The following is a 16,165-nucleotide window of genomic DNA, read 5'->3' as shown; positions in this document are numbered from 1 at the left end:
ATAAGCATACCTCCACGAGTCGTTTTACTGCCGTGCGGTAGCATAAATCCCCCTCATCGTTCGTTGTACACCGTCCAACACAAAGTCACCACGTGCGCATGTCTTGGTAATCAGCTGCAGCACTCCCCTTCTCTTGACGGTCTTGGTCGTCAACCAGCCACGGTTCAGTCAGTCGGTCAGTGCATTGATTGTCATCGGTCTTGTTTATTTACAATTTTTTGGGGTGGTCGGGTCAGCCGACTTAGGTGGTGTGCTAAGTGCGGTGTACTTATATCGCGCGGAACGCGTCGTGGACGGAGAGCTATGTAACGGAAGCCACGAACGACTGACCTTTCGCGTCTGCTGATCGAAATTCGATTTCTAGCGAATCGATTGTGAAATATGAGTTTAGAGCTGCGAGGTTTCAGCTACGAAAAATGGCCCGAATTTCGCTTACCAGAATGAGAAAGCGGTTCATGCGGTAGGTGGTCGTGGTCATCGTAGCAGGTCGATGGGTTTGACTTAGCTCTTTTAACCATGGCTAATCATTCCAGGTTGCACCCGGTGTGGCGAATCTACTGCATCGTACTTATCATTCTCATACTGTACAACGAGGTGTTCATCTACGTGCTGCAAAAGTTCAAATGGTCAAGCATCAACTGCAAGGATGGTAAGCTGTGCCACGTTACGTAAATGACTGGAGACAACACTAAGGCCAAACTCGATTCTTTTAGCAAACTGTCTCCGGATACTTCTCGTTGGAGATCCGCAAATCCTGGGTGAGAACACCGGTCGGCGGCTGTATCGCGGACTAGCCAACTATGACTCCGATCGCTACCTAGCTTGGTACTACCGGGAAGTGGTCGACCACGTCCGACCGGACGTAATCTGCTTCCTCGGGGACCTCATGGACGAGGGCAACACCTCGAACGAGCTGAACTTCAAAGAGTACTACGAACGCTTTGGGTCCATCTTCCCGACGCACCCAACGGCAAAGACAATCTACATCCCTGGGGATAACGACATCGGTGGGGAAGCCGGCGAAGAGGTCAAGGAATCGGTGGTGCGACGATTTCGGCAGTATTTCAGCGAGAAACCGGCGTGGATCGTGAACGACAATGTGACCATCTACAACATCAACAAGATTACGCACGAACGGCCGCTGCACGATCCGAGGATGGTGGACGACACCGGGGTGGACGTTTCGGATCGGTACATCCGGATTTTTCTCAGTCACATGCCGGTGTTGAGTGCGGCGAGCACGTTTACGTACGAGGTGAGTGTTGTAAACGATTATGTTAGGAATTCGACAGATGTTCCGCAACTGTGTTGCAGGCGTTTTGTTATCACAGTTGACGTTCTGTGGAGAGGAACAGTGAAGTGTTGGAAGTTTGATTTATCTAATCGTGGGATTAACTGACCGATAAGGAATGGTGTCGAAATTATTTGGAGGGTTCAATTCATGTCTACTGTCAATTTTATTTGAAGATCGTAGAAAATTCATTCAGTATTAATCAAATATCAATCGTAATCAAAACAAAAAAATAAATTTTATTGTACATCTGGCAAGCACTAAACACAGCAAACATTCAAAGAAACCAAGCGCCTCCATTGAATCTCTCTGTGTTCTTTAATTCCATGGATGCTCCTGGTTTTTAAGAATGGAACCTAATTCTGTCGATTGGAGTGTGTCCAATAAGCGGAATTCTTACAGAACGTTACGGAGAGAAAAATAACATGATGCAGAACTATAATTTTATATTTTTAAGTTTTCATTGAATTGTTTTTTTCGAATTAAACCATCAAAAAAAGGCTGGGATTTTTGAACAATTTTGAATTTGGATTTTCAAGAAGAAGATTATCCCATTTGCAATTCGCGTGGAAGAAATCCAAGAGGGCACGGGTGAAAAACAAGGGTCCATTTTAAAGATCAGAAATCACTTACACATCGCCGAACGAATCTTTGCCGGTTGAACGCTTCAACCAATCGTGAGCGATCACGACTCGCTAGCTGCTAGCGACTTGGTCAATCGCTTCTCACAGCGATACAAATAGGTTACTTCGTAAATTTATTTGTCTACTCCGTCTGTCGACCCGAGTCACGAAACGAATATTTTCAGAGAGGAGAGAATCTAGGAAAATACAAGCGTGGCGCTCAGTTGGCCTGCACTACCACATTTTGCCGTTAATTTATAATCGGCATGATGATTTCCACCACGAATGTTGTGCTGTCAAATGTGCTTTTGATGTTGTGTTATCTAGAGAGTCTATATGGAGAGGCGAAATGTTACTCTCAGGGTTCAAAACGAACTGTCAAATCCGGGATCCAATCGAGCAACAAGATGCAAAAACAAGTTAGGAATCAATTTAAAACAGTTTTGGCCAAAAACGAGATGTGGCAGCACCACAAAAATACCTATAAGTTTTTCAACCTTAAATTTTAAAGACCTTGGGTGATTAAAAAAAATGGCAAAATAATGATGATATCATTGATTTCAAGCAATTTAATTAATGATCAAAACAAAGCCGATCGCATACTTTTTTGAGTCAGCTTTGAGCTACATAGCGCAAGCTGCAGCGTCTCAGAGCCATTCGCTGTACTAGGCGATTCGAGTGAGAAGGAGAGCAAAAGAGAGAGTATTCAGTAGCGATTGGTGTGGAAGTGAGTGAATGAGGCTATCGTTCTCCTACTTTTGGCATATCAGCACTTTGGCGATCAACAGTCATTTCTTGGGCAATTTCTTTTAAATTGCAATCAGAAGAAGTTGCAAAGTTTCGAGTGATTGGAAAACAAGTTTTTAAAGAAAATCATCAAAAAGGGGCAGTACCAAAGTAAAGGGATGATCCAATCGGCACCAAAATTGTGATTGATGATAACTATAGATGGATGAACGTTCTCTCGAAGTTTGGTTAAAATCGGTGAAGGCCAAGTCCAAAGGTGTACTCAGTTGACATGATTATATATTATAAAATGTTATTCTGTTTATTATTTCATATCTTCTTTCTCACAGGCAATCGGAAAGCTCAAACCGAACGTGATATTCTCCGGCCACTTGCACCACTCGCGGTACGTCCGCATTCACCGGAAGCATCTGCGGGCGGCCACGTACAAACCACTGAGCGACGACAAAAAGACGGCTTACAAGGTGCACAACTTTGATCTGCACTACCACCAGGACACGCAGGAGCTGCTGGAGATTATCGTTCCGACGTGTTCGTACCGGATGGGCGTTCCGGACATTGGCTATGGATTTGCTGTGATTGGTGAGTATTTTTGTAAACTTTGTTGAAACTTAAAATAAAACTAAGAATTCTTTCAGACGGAACCACCCTAAAGTACACGGTGCTCTGGACAACGAACCGATTTCACCAGCTGATCTCGTACATCGTGGTGGCATCCTTGCCGGTGATCTACCTAACACTTGTCCTGCTGGTGAAAATTATCAAGACTATTTGTGTTTGCTCAAAGCGACGAACGAAGCTACCACTTTGAGGAATGCTCGGCTGTAGAATAACATTTTTGTGAAGTTGTGTTACGAATTGTATTTATCTTCTTCTTAGGGTGGTCAACTTTCTACCAATTTGATATTACAGCACTAGGAAGGTTTTGTGAAGCGGATTTGAAATGTTGTTTAGCTTTGATTGCCCTCTCGATCTATCCGAGGGTGCGATGTGTAATATCAAGAATAGTGATTTTTTATACTAAACATAATCGACTTAAGTATTAAATATTCGGAAATATACCATTTATCATTGAAGCTCCAGATTCAATTGTCTTTTCATTCTGGAAAAAAAATCGGGATACTTGGGAAACCTCGGGGAGCTGTGGAAGATGTTCTACGAGTTCACCGCGTGGTTGTGGAGTTGCAAGACCCGCTCGGACCAGGAAAGGGTGGTCGGCACCATGTCCCGAAAGTTCGGTGTGGGTTAACTTCAGCCGTAGAGAATTCATTTTTGTTATTTAATGTATTTGATCCCCAATCCTAACCAGGTCTCGGTACCGAAGAGGACCAAATAAAAATAAATTAGGACATGTGCCGTCAGATGTCGAACTGCAGGGGTGCCCAACCTTTTGGCCCTGCGGGCCAGATCTGCTTTTTCTGAAGTAGTGGCGAGCCGGAACTAATGTTTGATAAAAGTAAACAAATATTGTTTTCGTAAAATTATTTTTGAGCATGAGCATGCGCATGAGCATGGTTGACTGCCAATGAGCTGCTACTCCGTTATTGACGGATTAGCTGAAGTTACACAATGAACCAACAGATGAGTAGTGGGAGCTTATCATCCTCACTGTATAACCCCTGAAGATCTCTGCTTTAAGTCAATACCGGCGCCCCCCCAAGGAGATGCAGTTCAACAAAGGTAGGAATGTTTGTCCGATAGTTGAAGTTGCAGGCTCATCAGACACAGAGTTTGTCGCTCTATACCTGTTGACACCGCATGAGACCGTTGAATCCACAGCATCTCCTTCAAGCATCACGGGAAGTGGGGGAATTGTGTTAGTAGGGGAAGGAAAGGGAAGGTCAGGATTCATCTTGGTAGATGATATGACCAGAAAGTGAAACATAATCGTTGTCTTCCGAGTTACGAAGCTATAAGAAGGACTTATCATTCGCGTATTTTTTTTACTTTTTACCGCCGGCGTGCCATCCGAGCAACGATGCTTTGGGATGGGCTTTCAAATCTAAATGAAATATGAATTAACGTATTATTTGGTGACGTACAATTTTAAATAGATTCGGATTCATTATTGGTAGATGATATGACCAGATATGAAACATAATCGTTGCCTTCTGAGCTTCGGCGCTATGAGAAAGACTTAATTATACACTCAATTCCGTATTATTTACTTCTTACCGTCGGCGTGCCATCCGAGCAACGATGCTATGGGAAGGGCTTTCAAACGAAATGAAATGTTAGGTAACGTATTATTCATTATCATGTAAACCTCAAATAGTGCTGATACACCGAACTGTTTCAATCGATTTCATTAAATTCATCGCGCACGACTTCTTTGCAACAAACTTCAACACGAATGTGTCCATTCCGGACCGCGAACAACCGGCTCAATTACAGAAATTCAACCTTTGCGACGACGCGAAGCCTTCTATCAATAAATTAAAAAAAACTTCCACTACTATCTCGCGGATTCTCGCGCGTCGATTCGCCCACCAATCTCCCCCACGAACTCCACACAACTTAAGACAGAACTTCCAAGGTCACGACGCGACACCTTTTTCAATGAATTCCAGAATCTTCTAGCTCTTTTTTTTTTGCGAAATCGCGCGCGTCTCTTCGCCCACCGATCTCTCCCACGAACACCACACGACTCACTCATTGTTTTCGTAAAATTATTTTTGATTAGATAAACTAGTTTTGCAAATTAGATTCATATATTTTAAGTTTAAGAAAGAAATCATAGATAACTTTCAAAAATGTGTATATTTGATTTTTTTTGTTTTGTTTAAAGTTATATGGTAATTGTTTTTGTCGATTGCTCTTAAATACACTAATAACATTTAATTAAAGAACAACATTCAAATTTATTGCTCGTTGCATTTTTTAAAGTTCAATTTCTTGATTAAATTTTTGTTAAAGTATTTGATAATTTGATCTAAAACTTTTTTTCAAAATTTAGACACTCAATTTATTTATTTGAATATTTCATGAACAGCCTTTGAAATTTTTAGAAGAGCTTTCGCGGGCCGGATGAAATGGCTTCAAGGGCCGGATACGGCCCGCGGGCCGGACGTTGGACAGGCCTGGTCTAATGGTTCGTTCGTTTGAAGGGCCGGTTCGTTTGAGGCTTAGTTTCTTACTGAGTGCCGCACTCAGAGCTGTCAAAGTGTTTTTTTTAAGAAGCTCGCGCTAGTTCTGCACGAGTATCGCCGCCATCTTGGAACTGAAACTCTAGTGCCGCACTCGATATTTTTTTCAGTTTTATGCGAGTTCCACGCACACTAAAGCGGTATACGCTCTTCGGAAGGAACCGGTCAAGAAAAAAATCAAATGGGTAGCAGCGGCAGCGCAAGCAAGTCAGAGAGGGTGAAGAAAAGCCCCAAGAAATCGCTCCCTCTCCTTTGTTCTGCTGTTCGTAAAGCTGTTTCTTGACCCCTTTCCTTCCGATCTGCATACTAGCCTTAACAAATGACGCTTGTTTGAACCAAAACTGGCACCGAGGAGTGCGGCACTCAGTGCCGCACCGGCTTTTCAAACGAACGTACCATGAGTGCCGCTATAGAGCAATCTACGTGCGTATGTATTGCGTGTACGTACACGAAAATAAAGTGAGGTTAAATTTTGTCAGGCAGCAAAATCAAATGGTGCGCTAGTGTGCGTACGCGAAACGTCATAAAGCTCTATAGAGTTATCTACGTGCGCATGTATTGCGTGTACGTACACGAAAGGTTTTTAGGTTCATTCCTTTGTGGACCATCATTCAGTGAGGTACTCCTGGATTTTAGCTCCTGAAAAGTGCTTAAAAAGTGCAAAAATGCCTCAGGGCAAGAAAAAGAGGCGGTCCTCACCAGCAGGATCGGCAGATTTGAAGAAGCTAAAGAATGCCGAAGCGTTACCTGCAAAGCCAGGCAGTTTGAGCAAGGACGCTCAAAAATTGTCTGGAAACCAGTTCGCTACCCTCCCTGTGGACGTGAGCGAGAAGGAAGAATTTGAACGACGGAAAAGGTGGCACCCATTTTTGTGAAAACATCGTCATTGGATTCGGTGCGAACGCGGCTGACCGGGTTTATCAAATCTGATGCTTTACGAGCTTCCATCCGCTTGTGTGCTGATGGACTCAAAATTCTGCTACCTACCAGAAAGGATTACAACTACGTTCGGGATTTCCTGAACAACACAAAGATTGAATACTACAGCCATGACGATCCAGGTAAACGCCCCATGAAACAGGTCCTCCGAGGCCTGTACGACATGGATGTGAGTGTGCTGAAAGAAGAGCTCAAAACTCTTAAGTTGAACGTGATCGAAGTCTTCAAGATGACGAGGCACAACAAGGACATCAAGTATCGTGATCAACTGTACCTGGTTCATCTCGAGAAAGGATCGACAACGCCGTCTGAGCTGAAAGCAGTTCGGGCAATTTTCAACATCATCGTGACTTGGGAACGTTATCGTCCAGTGCACCGTGACGTGACACAATGTTCAAACTGTTTGCAGTTTGGACATGGTGGAAGGAACTGTTTCATCAAGAGTCGTTGTGCAACCTGCGGAGGTGAGCACAAAACACAAGCTTGCGAAACAATCAACGAGAACATCGAAGCGAAATGCTTCAATTGCGGCGGCGACCATTCTACCAAGAATCGAAGCTGCCCAAAACGAGCTGAGTTTGTAAAAATTCGGCAGCAAGCGACGACGAGGCACCAACCAAATCGTCGCAAAACACCACCAACTTTCACGGACGTGGATTTTCCTGCTTTGGCGTCACCAGGAGCAGGATCTACTCGAGTGGTTCCAAATCTGCAGCCATTGCCGTTGAATCAGCGGCAAAGAGTTGCAGAGCATACAACACCTCCAGGCTTCAGTCAGCAACCGAGGGAAAACCAACCAGCATCAACGGATGAAGGCAGCAGTGACCTGTTTTCACCACAAGAACTTCTGAACATTTTCATCGAGATGACAACAACTCTGCGTGGGTGCAAAACTCGCCAGGAACAAGTAAGAACTCTTGGAGCATTCATCTTAAAATACAGTTCGTAGTTTACTCGTTCTAGTGATTTTGAATATTTCAATGGATTTTTTTTTTAGTTTTAGGTTAGGATTAGCTGTTAAAGTGATTTTTTTTTTTTACCCAAATGTATTCAATTCAATGCAATAATGTAAAACAATTTGAAGCAAATAAATAAATGTGATCAGTTAATAATAAAACGAAAAATACAACAAAGATGAAGAGCATGTAGCCATACCACTTAGAATGTAAAAGAAATGTAATTATTATAAGAATGTTCAATAAAGACATATTTAATTTCAAAAAAAAAAAAAAAAGGTTTTTAGGTTAAAATTTGTACCCGCCAGCAAAACCAAATGGTAAGCTAGTGTGCGTGAGACCGGGCTTAGATAACTCTATCGGCAGTGCCAGTTTTGGTTCAATCGAATGTGCGGTCAGGGTGGCCTTTTATGTCGGGAATTCCGGATACAGTACTTGTTCGGTAACTGGGCGATGTTCAACTGGACTGCTTTTAAACAGGGCGCTCGATAACAGGGCCGTAGTCAAAAAACCAAAACAAACCGGAATGATCGAGGAGTAAGTGGATGGCAAAATTCAGAAATCAAAATTAGTCAGACTAAAAAAAAAAATAACACAAAAAGTTTTTTATGGCCAAACCAATTTTCATCAATTCTTACTAGTCTGACGCGCACTCATTTTTTCGTAAAATCGCGATGACTTGTGATGGTTACAAGCAATTGTAATTGTCTGCTCTAGAATTTTGCAAAAAAAATCAGGTACGCCATCAAATCGGGCGTCCAATTTTACATAAAATTCGGTTTGACACCAAATTTCCATCTCATCATTATTTCAGGCTACACATTATTGACAAACACGTATTTTTTCGAATGTTTTAAATGGAAGGAGTGGTACTGCACCTCCGTCACGAGATATCGAAAAAAGAAGCGCGGAATCGTGATCAGGGACAAAAAGTATTGCTTAGGGCAAGTTTAGTACTAGTAACTGAGTTACTAGCAAATCACGATTTCATGTGAGTGCATTTTCAGAACAAGTTCACTAAAAAGTTGCAGTTTTGGTTCAGTAGAAGCAGAGAAATGCACAATTTCGTAAAATAAAGAGTGTCTTTCTCCAAAACTTATGGATTTAATACTCTTTCACACAGAAAAAAAATTCAAACCCGTAATTGTAAATGGTGTTCATGAATATTACAACCACGAAGGAATATATTCACGTTTATAGTGCAAATGCTCATGAATAAATTCCTTCGTGGTTCTCGAATTCATGAACACAATTCACGATTACGGGAATTGATTTTTTTCTGCGCTTTTTTAATAATTCTAATAAAACAATTTCCATGAATTCCATGAAAAAAATATACAGTTTACATGTTTCAACAAAATATTATCATCGTTGAACTAAATTTGACAGAGCCAGCTTTCATCATCGAATCGATCGTTAAAGCTTACTTAGCGCGCCTGTTATGATTGTCATCGCGGAGCAGGGAACGCACATGAAGTTGAAACGAACGGAAACAGAGTTCAGCACGCAAGCAACAGCTCGACACGAGACCTAATTTGAATGCTGTCATGGGGAAGGTGAACGGAAGTTTACTTGCCATGTCAGATCAACACAAGCCCTGGTTGTGAAACAATGTAATAAGTTTTTTTTTTCTGTAAACCAGAATCTTCGTTCCCATTTTTGTCCAAATTGAAACGTCATTTCATTATCTTCCCAAACTCGGCTCACCAACACCACGCCACCCGCGTAAGCTTTCCACAGGTGAGCCGAACCATTTTGCCACGATCACCGACGAACAAACACGATCGCGATCGCGCCTCCGTCTTCGGCCGGCGATTCAGTCTTGTGGCACCTTTCGATCGAACCAGTCGTGTTTTGTTTTGCGGGCTTCGGATTTTTGTTTTTTTTTTCGTTCTCGTTGATTTGTTTATCCAGTGCGGAGGTTCGTCGCTTGTGTTGCAGTTTCGGCTTTTGCAAAACCAAATCTCTCAAAGTTGGCTCAGGCGTGTTGGTGTGAGTTGTTTCTTTTGTTTCGTGGCCCGCGTGGTTTTAGGAACTTAAAAGGGTGTGTGTGAGTGCTTGGTCGTGCTTTATTGCATTAATCATCTCGTGGATATTGACTTTGCATTGCTGCCAAAAGTGTTTGTGTGTGTTGTGTTTCGTTTCAAACTTTTCATTATTATTCATTTGTTATTTGCTGTTCCTGATCCAAATATCCTGACTGTGTTTGTGGGTGTTTGAGTGACGCTGAACTTTACTTGCTGTTTTGGTCTTTCAACTCGGTTCCGCAATGTTTTGAGATTAGTTTGTGGCCTCCGCCTTTTCAATAGAATCGAATGATCGAGATATTGCTACTTCTTTTTAGAATTGTTGTGATAAAGATTTAAAAAATTTCTTTCCGTCAGTTATTATGAAATTCATTCTTCTTCCTAATTTCCTAATTTGATATGTCATAAATCGAATTTCGCTCAAAACTTTCACAGTCCCACACAAACAGGTCGAGTGAGTTATTTATTTTTACACACTACTAATTCAAAAACTCCAAGTGAAACGGTAGCGCGAGCGAACGAGGTGAAATCACTGATTTAGGAGGAGCACACAGATCGATACGATTGATAAGAAAGAAGATCATCTCGCACTCTTTCGATGAAACTGCCCGCTGAGAAGAGCGGCTCGTAATCTTGGCCATTTCGATCGACAAGCTTGCGATCGTGAAGAAATTGAAGTTTGTTGTTTGGTCGTGTGGCTTATCGTGTTTGGGAAGGAGGTAAATAAATTAGAGAGAAAAAAAATAGAAAAGAGGAAACCTGACCAGTTGGACACCTGGAAGGAAAAAATGGTGACTTACCAGTGACATTTATTTTCGAAAAGACGACGCCCGCTGAATGTTGATTAGGAGGGCGTGAACCTTTCTGGTCGAGAGACTTGGATGCGAATCAGGCGACAGGTAAGACATGTTCATAATTTATTTAGAATTATTATTGGTTTTGTGGTGTTTTCTTATGAATGGAAGAAATGTTTCAATATCTTCGAAAATATTCTTAAAACAATCGAATACGTGAAAATGTTGTGTTTTTCTCTAAATATATAGGCAACTCACCAATCTGCCTGAAATTTAAGCTCTTTTAAATGCATTTTGAATTTTTAAATTAAGTTGAATTTTGCTTACGATACAGCCTTTTAAAGATTTTTGACGTTTTTGAATCGTTAAACATTGTGTCCCGATTTGCCCCGCTTCCCGTTAACCCAGAGTGCTCATATTTTGGCCAGAAATTTCAAGTAAATTGGTGAGGTCGATGCGAGATGGGTATGCTTTGCTCGTGGACTCGCTCTTAAATATTTTGAAAACTAAAGATGGTTAAACAGCTGGACTGGTGTTAAAATGCATTTTAAAAGACTTTTTTCATTTAAATATTGAAACCATGACAATTCATATATGTTTACTAAGCAAAACCACATTTTTCTTTTTATTTTTATGTTGATGAACTTAAGCATGACATAAAAAAACATTTTGAGTCATCTTTCTTCTAAAATTAAAATTATATTACACTCGCTTTTCTTATAATTAGAATTTTCTAAATAAATTAACCTTGAATAAAATCGGTGTAGCTAATTAAAAAATGAAATCATTTACGATCGCAAATTAAATTTTGCTTCCAAATTTACATGATAAATTTGTGGGTTATGATTGGGATTTTCCAGAATAAAATAGCTACACGGAAAAAATGTCCGGATTAGAGCGTCCAATTTCCCGGGAAACGGGAAATTTTCAGCCAATTTCCCGGGAAATCCCGGGAAATTTTAAATTTATTGAAAATTGTTATGATCTTGGTTTGGATAGGACATGGATGGATAGGCTTGGTATAGGACATCAACATTAATGGTTTAAATAAGTGTGAAGATCAATTAGCAGCTAGACTGCATGTAAAAAATCATTTGGTATTTTTTGATGAGAAATATTTTTTATCAAAACTGTGAGTAAAATTAATCCATAATCCACAATCATAAAATTGCATAATCCACAATCATAACATGCAGAAATTATGTTTTTCATGACAAATACTGGTTTCAGCTCTTGAACAAATGGTAATGCTTTTTAGTGTTGGTTTTACTCCAAACAACCCAATGTTTTCAAATATTTGAAGCAAGCTTTGAATATATTTTTTTTGCATTTTTTGAGAACAAACAATAGAAAGTAATTTTTCAATGATTTTTTTGTATTATTATGCAACATGATTTAAATATATTAACATAATTCCACAAAAAGTCTTCTATTTTTTCACATTTAATTCTCTAAAACCTGTAGTTGCATCAGTGCTCCATAATTCTTTAGCCGAGCTTCCGTGGCCGTGAGGTTACGGGTTTCGCCTTGTAAGCGGAAGGTGATGGGTTCGATTCCTGTCTGGCTCGGCAAAGTCAGATCCCTTAAAGGAGTAAATATGCTCACTGGGAGTACTGACCGGTAGGGGATGGGTTTCGACTAGCGGCGTGCTGGGATTCCAATCCAGAGGTCGTGAGTTCGATTCTCGTACCGGGATGATGAAGTTTTAAAAAATTCTTTTACTTCAAATTGTATTTTCAACCAATTGAATTGATTCTTTTTGCACAAATTCGATTATCATCTCATTTGATCATGGTAAACAAAAACGTAAAAGAAATCAATTTTAATTTGGAGGTAAGGAGTTAATATTGTTTTGATGAAATAACATGAATCTATTAACAAATTACCTAATTGTAATAATTTAATATTCATTTAGCAAAATCTATTCCCAGTTGCTTTAACAATTAATATTATCGGAAATAATTCTGTTATCATAATTTCTGATAATCTGATTAATTATGTTTAAACCAAACACTACATTTAATTGAACAAAATCATGTTGAGTTTGTTCATTTTTTTTATTTTGTCTTAGCATTTTCAAAAAATAGTTCCAAAAATTTAAGAAAATGTTTACTTCCGCTTGAATTACGGGAAATATTTTCTTTCGGGAAATCCCAGGAATTCCCGGGAATTTTTTTTCCGGGACGGGAAATTGGACGATCAAGTCCGGATATTTCATTTGACTTTTTATCACAAAAAGTTGATGTTTTAAAATAAATATTATTATCATAATAATAATTTTTTTGAACTTCATGGTATGTTCAAGGGCCTTAAAATAGTAGTTTATGCAACAAAATGCAAAAAGAATATGTTTTCAGCACGGGTCGTACATTTATTTAACGAGGTTTAGGGGAGCTGGGGGTAAGACGGCCAGGTGGGGTAAGACGGCCACCCCACTGTTTTATTAAGCATACTAATGAATATTTCTAAAATGTTAAGCAATACTGTTCCTCATGCTACAAAATGCATATGGAGTCACCTTTGGCAAACCTATTGTTTGAAATAGTATAAAAATAGCTCAAAATAAACAAATATTTTTTCTACTTGAAAATGGATGTAATTTTTAAGATTTACAACGTAAGCATTTTGGTTAGGTAACCATATGTAATACTTTCTTTAAATATTTTTTCATGTTAAATTGAAGTTTTCCCAAGATTATGTCCCTCGAAAAAGTTTAAAAAATGCGTTGAGGTATTTGCAAAAAATGTTTTATAAAATAAGTAATTTGGGGGCAAGACGGCCACCTCCACGGGGGGTAAGACGGCCACCCGTTATTTGTAAATTTGGTTTGATAAAGGTTGCATTTTTGAAGGATTTTTGACTGTTAAGACATATTTGACATACTTTCGATAAAACTATCATTTTTTTAAAATCAAAATGCTGTTAACTGCTGGTTCGTCAATATTCCTTACTGTGATATAGCAAAATTCATTGAATAGTATGAAATCTAATTAAACTTTTAATAAAAGTCGCTAATTTAATATTGTTTACATAAATCAGTTAATTTTCATTAAATTGGGTATATTTACGTGTAAAAATTCATAATTGTTCATGAAATGTGGTCGCAATAATATGAAATTCACATAGCCAAAATATAAAATTTGTTGAACAAAATTTTTCTTCACTTTGAAACTTGTTTTTTTCAACCAAAATAGTCAATCATGTAGGTATTTGGGTGGATTTAACAATGTTATCAAGTTAATTTATAGCACTGACCGTCTTACCGCACATGGGTGGCCGTCTTACCCCGCGTGTTTCATATATATCCGATTTCAATTATTTTTTTGAAATTGCTGAAAAGTATTGAAAATTGGTTTTTAGACCAACTAATTTATGTCATTTCTATAATGGACTTTTAGTAGAACAATATGTACCTGATTTGAGATCAAAATAATATGTAGTGTAAATTTTATGAGACTTCTCCCTTAGGGTGGCCGTCTTACCTCCATCTCCCCTACCGATGATATCTCAACCATTACAGCATTACTGTGGAAGAATTTTGTTTGGTGTTCTTAACCAACTATTATTCTTCGTCATCCATGTGAAAAAAGTCTTAGAAAACCTCAAAATTGTTCGAAAATATCAAATTTCTAAAAACATTTCTGATTCATTTCAAACAATCATGCGGGGCAATATGCACTACAATAACGGGGCAAAATACACCACAACATGGGGAAAAATGCACCGGGTAAAAACAGTTTTCACTACTCACCACTAGATGACACCGCTGTTTTTACAAAGGAGCTTTACAGTGGTGCATTTTGCCCCAACCACGCTTTTTGCAGAAAATTTAATTAAAAATGCATTTTTTGATGTTTTTGGACTCATCTATCTACAGAATAATGAAGATCATGACAAAAACTATATACCTCAACACTTACAATATCAATAAATGCTTTTTATATTGTCCAAAAATCATAATGAAAGTTCAATGAAAATTAGATGAAAACACAACATTTTAATGTTTTGCAAATACACAGTAAAAAATTGTGTAAATTGGAAGGTGTATTTTTGGAAGGTTTAATATTGCCTCTATTATGATGTAATTTTACCTCAATTTAGACTGAAAAAGCGACATTACAACAGAAAGTAGTAAAATTACATATTTTCAGAGGTAAAATTACACATTTTTTCTGACATAAAAGATGTACCCCTTCCCAGATGTAATATTACCATGATTTTTTTCTGTGTAACTTAACCTGATTTTATACTACGAAGCTCAAATTTATCCAGCATGGTTTAGCAATATTAAGCTTAAAATTTCTATGATTTTTCCCGGACAATTCTTCCAAGTATCGAGAAAAGCAGGGGGTGCATTTTGCTCGGGGGGTGCATATTACTCCCTCTTCGCCTACAAATTCAATTTAGCAATCGAAAACGATTTCACACATTTTTTTTTGCATTTTGATAATGTACATCAAGGTAAAAGCATTTTAAAATGATCTTTTTTTTAGATTCGGTTTTGTTTAATTTTAAAATATTTTGTGAAGGGACCATCCACAAACCACGTGGACACTTTTTTGGAAAACTCAACCCCTCAACAATCTCAATGGAGCGTGGACAATTCAATTTCATTACCCTTCAATGTCTGTCACTTCAACTGCCCATAAATGGCACCATACCCTTCAATTACCCAAAATTACCATTGTCTCTCATCACGATGACCTCGCAGAGGATTGCACCTTCCCTCGGTGCAGTTTTTACACCTGCCCCGATAAGAAGACACCTCGGCGTGAACATCCGGCCACCAGGGTAATTATGAATCCAGGTCAACCGTCCAACTTGCGTTGCGGTTTATTGTCACCACGAAACGACCCGGTTGTTTGGCCAACTGTTTCGCCGTTTCAGAAGAACAAATTTCCCACCGATTCGCGCTTGTTCTTGACGAGGAGGCCATTGTTTGTTTAGCGCGTCGTTTTTGTCACAACAAGTGCAGTTTGATGCATTTCTAATGATGCTTGTTTGATTGTTGTCGGTTGAAAACGAGTCATTGTATTTCTATTTAGTATTGATACGTCATTTTAAGACGACTCACCAAAAAATTAAACTTGACCAAAAGGTCATGTTTCGAAACGAGTGCAAGAACAACAGTAATAATTGCAATTTTCTTGAGCTCTGAATCCGCGGCGCAAGAACACGAGACAGGTTCGCAATTTTGTTATTGTTGAGGATGACGACGGTGACGTTCGCCAACGAAATTAAAGTCGAGAAAAATTATCTCAAGTGTTGGAGTGTAATTGTGGTAATACAACACCACAAACACAACGGTTTTGCGAGTATGGTACAGTTTAATAGTCAGTTTAGGTCGAGAAATGGAATGCTAATGGTTGGTGTTTTAGTTTTTTTTTCAGCTTAATTTTACAACAGCTTTTACATACCTGGGGGTTTGAACGCAGAACAAGACAGGGAAAGAAACAGCAATTGCGCAAGATTATTCACATTCAATTTGCATAAATAATTGCACCAACCAGCCAAATCAATCAATGTAGGTTTAGGTTCCTTCGGTTGGTTGGGTCTTAAGCTTTGGAGTACAAGGTGAATTATTAGCATGCAACATTTTAGTGGCTTTGCACCTTTTCTCAGTTGCTTTCTTGAGCAATATT

The 16,165-nt window shown here is 39.1% G+C and overlaps 2 protein-coding genes across 5 annotated transcripts in view; both read left to right on the top strand.

Annotated features, from left to right (window-relative positions):
* Positions 1 to 156: 156 nt before the first annotated feature.
* Positions 157 to 3,745, top strand: LOC120413127 (uncharacterized). Its single transcript, XM_039573832.2, has 5 exons — positions 157 to 460; positions 534 to 649; positions 714 to 1,255; positions 2,991 to 3,243; positions 3,300 to 3,745. Exons 1-5 carry the CDS (start codon positions 417 to 419, stop codon positions 3,470 to 3,472), a joined length of 1,128 nt encoding a protein of 375 aa, XP_039429766.1. The 5' UTR covers positions 157 to 416; the 3' UTR covers positions 3,473 to 3,745.
* A 5,774-nt stretch (positions 3,746 to 9,519) lies between these two features.
* The window catches only part of LOC120413119 (uncharacterized), a 64,114-nt gene continuing 57,468 nt past the window's right edge, over positions 9,520 to 16,165 (top strand). The window contains exons 1-2 of one of the 4 annotated variants that reach the window (XM_039573829.2): positions 9,520 to 9,694; positions 10,228 to 10,628. The gene's annotated coding sequence lies outside the window, so the exon portion shown is untranslated. Of the gene's footprint in view, positions 9,695 to 10,164; positions 10,629 to 16,165 lie in introns of all 4 variants that reach the window. The other 3 variants (XM_052708870.1, XM_039573828.2, XM_052708871.1) reach the window with 3 other exon arrangements.

The sequence above is a fragment of the Culex pipiens genome, chromosome 2 (genome assembly GCF_016801865.2).
Source record: "Culex pipiens pallens isolate TS chromosome 2, TS_CPP_V2, whole genome shotgun sequence".
NCBI classification, from domain to species: Eukaryota; Metazoa; Arthropoda; class Insecta; order Diptera; family Culicidae; genus Culex; species Culex pipiens.
Note: the sequence above shows the minus strand (reverse complement) of the source record. Positions and strands in the feature narration are given on the sequence as shown.

Coding starts and splice junctions, on each gene's coding strand:
- LOC120413127 (XM_039573832.2), top strand. CDS start 417: ATGGCCCGAATTTCGCTTACCAGAATGAGAAAGCGGTTCATGCG. Junction 461..533: donor ATGAGAAAGCGGTTCATGCG/GTAGGTGGTCGT, acceptor TAATCATTCCAG/GTTGCACCCGGTGTGGCGAA. Junction 3,244..3,299: donor CTATGGATTTGCTGTGATTG/GTGAGTATTTTT, acceptor GAATTCTTTCAG/ACGGAACCACCCTAAAGTAC.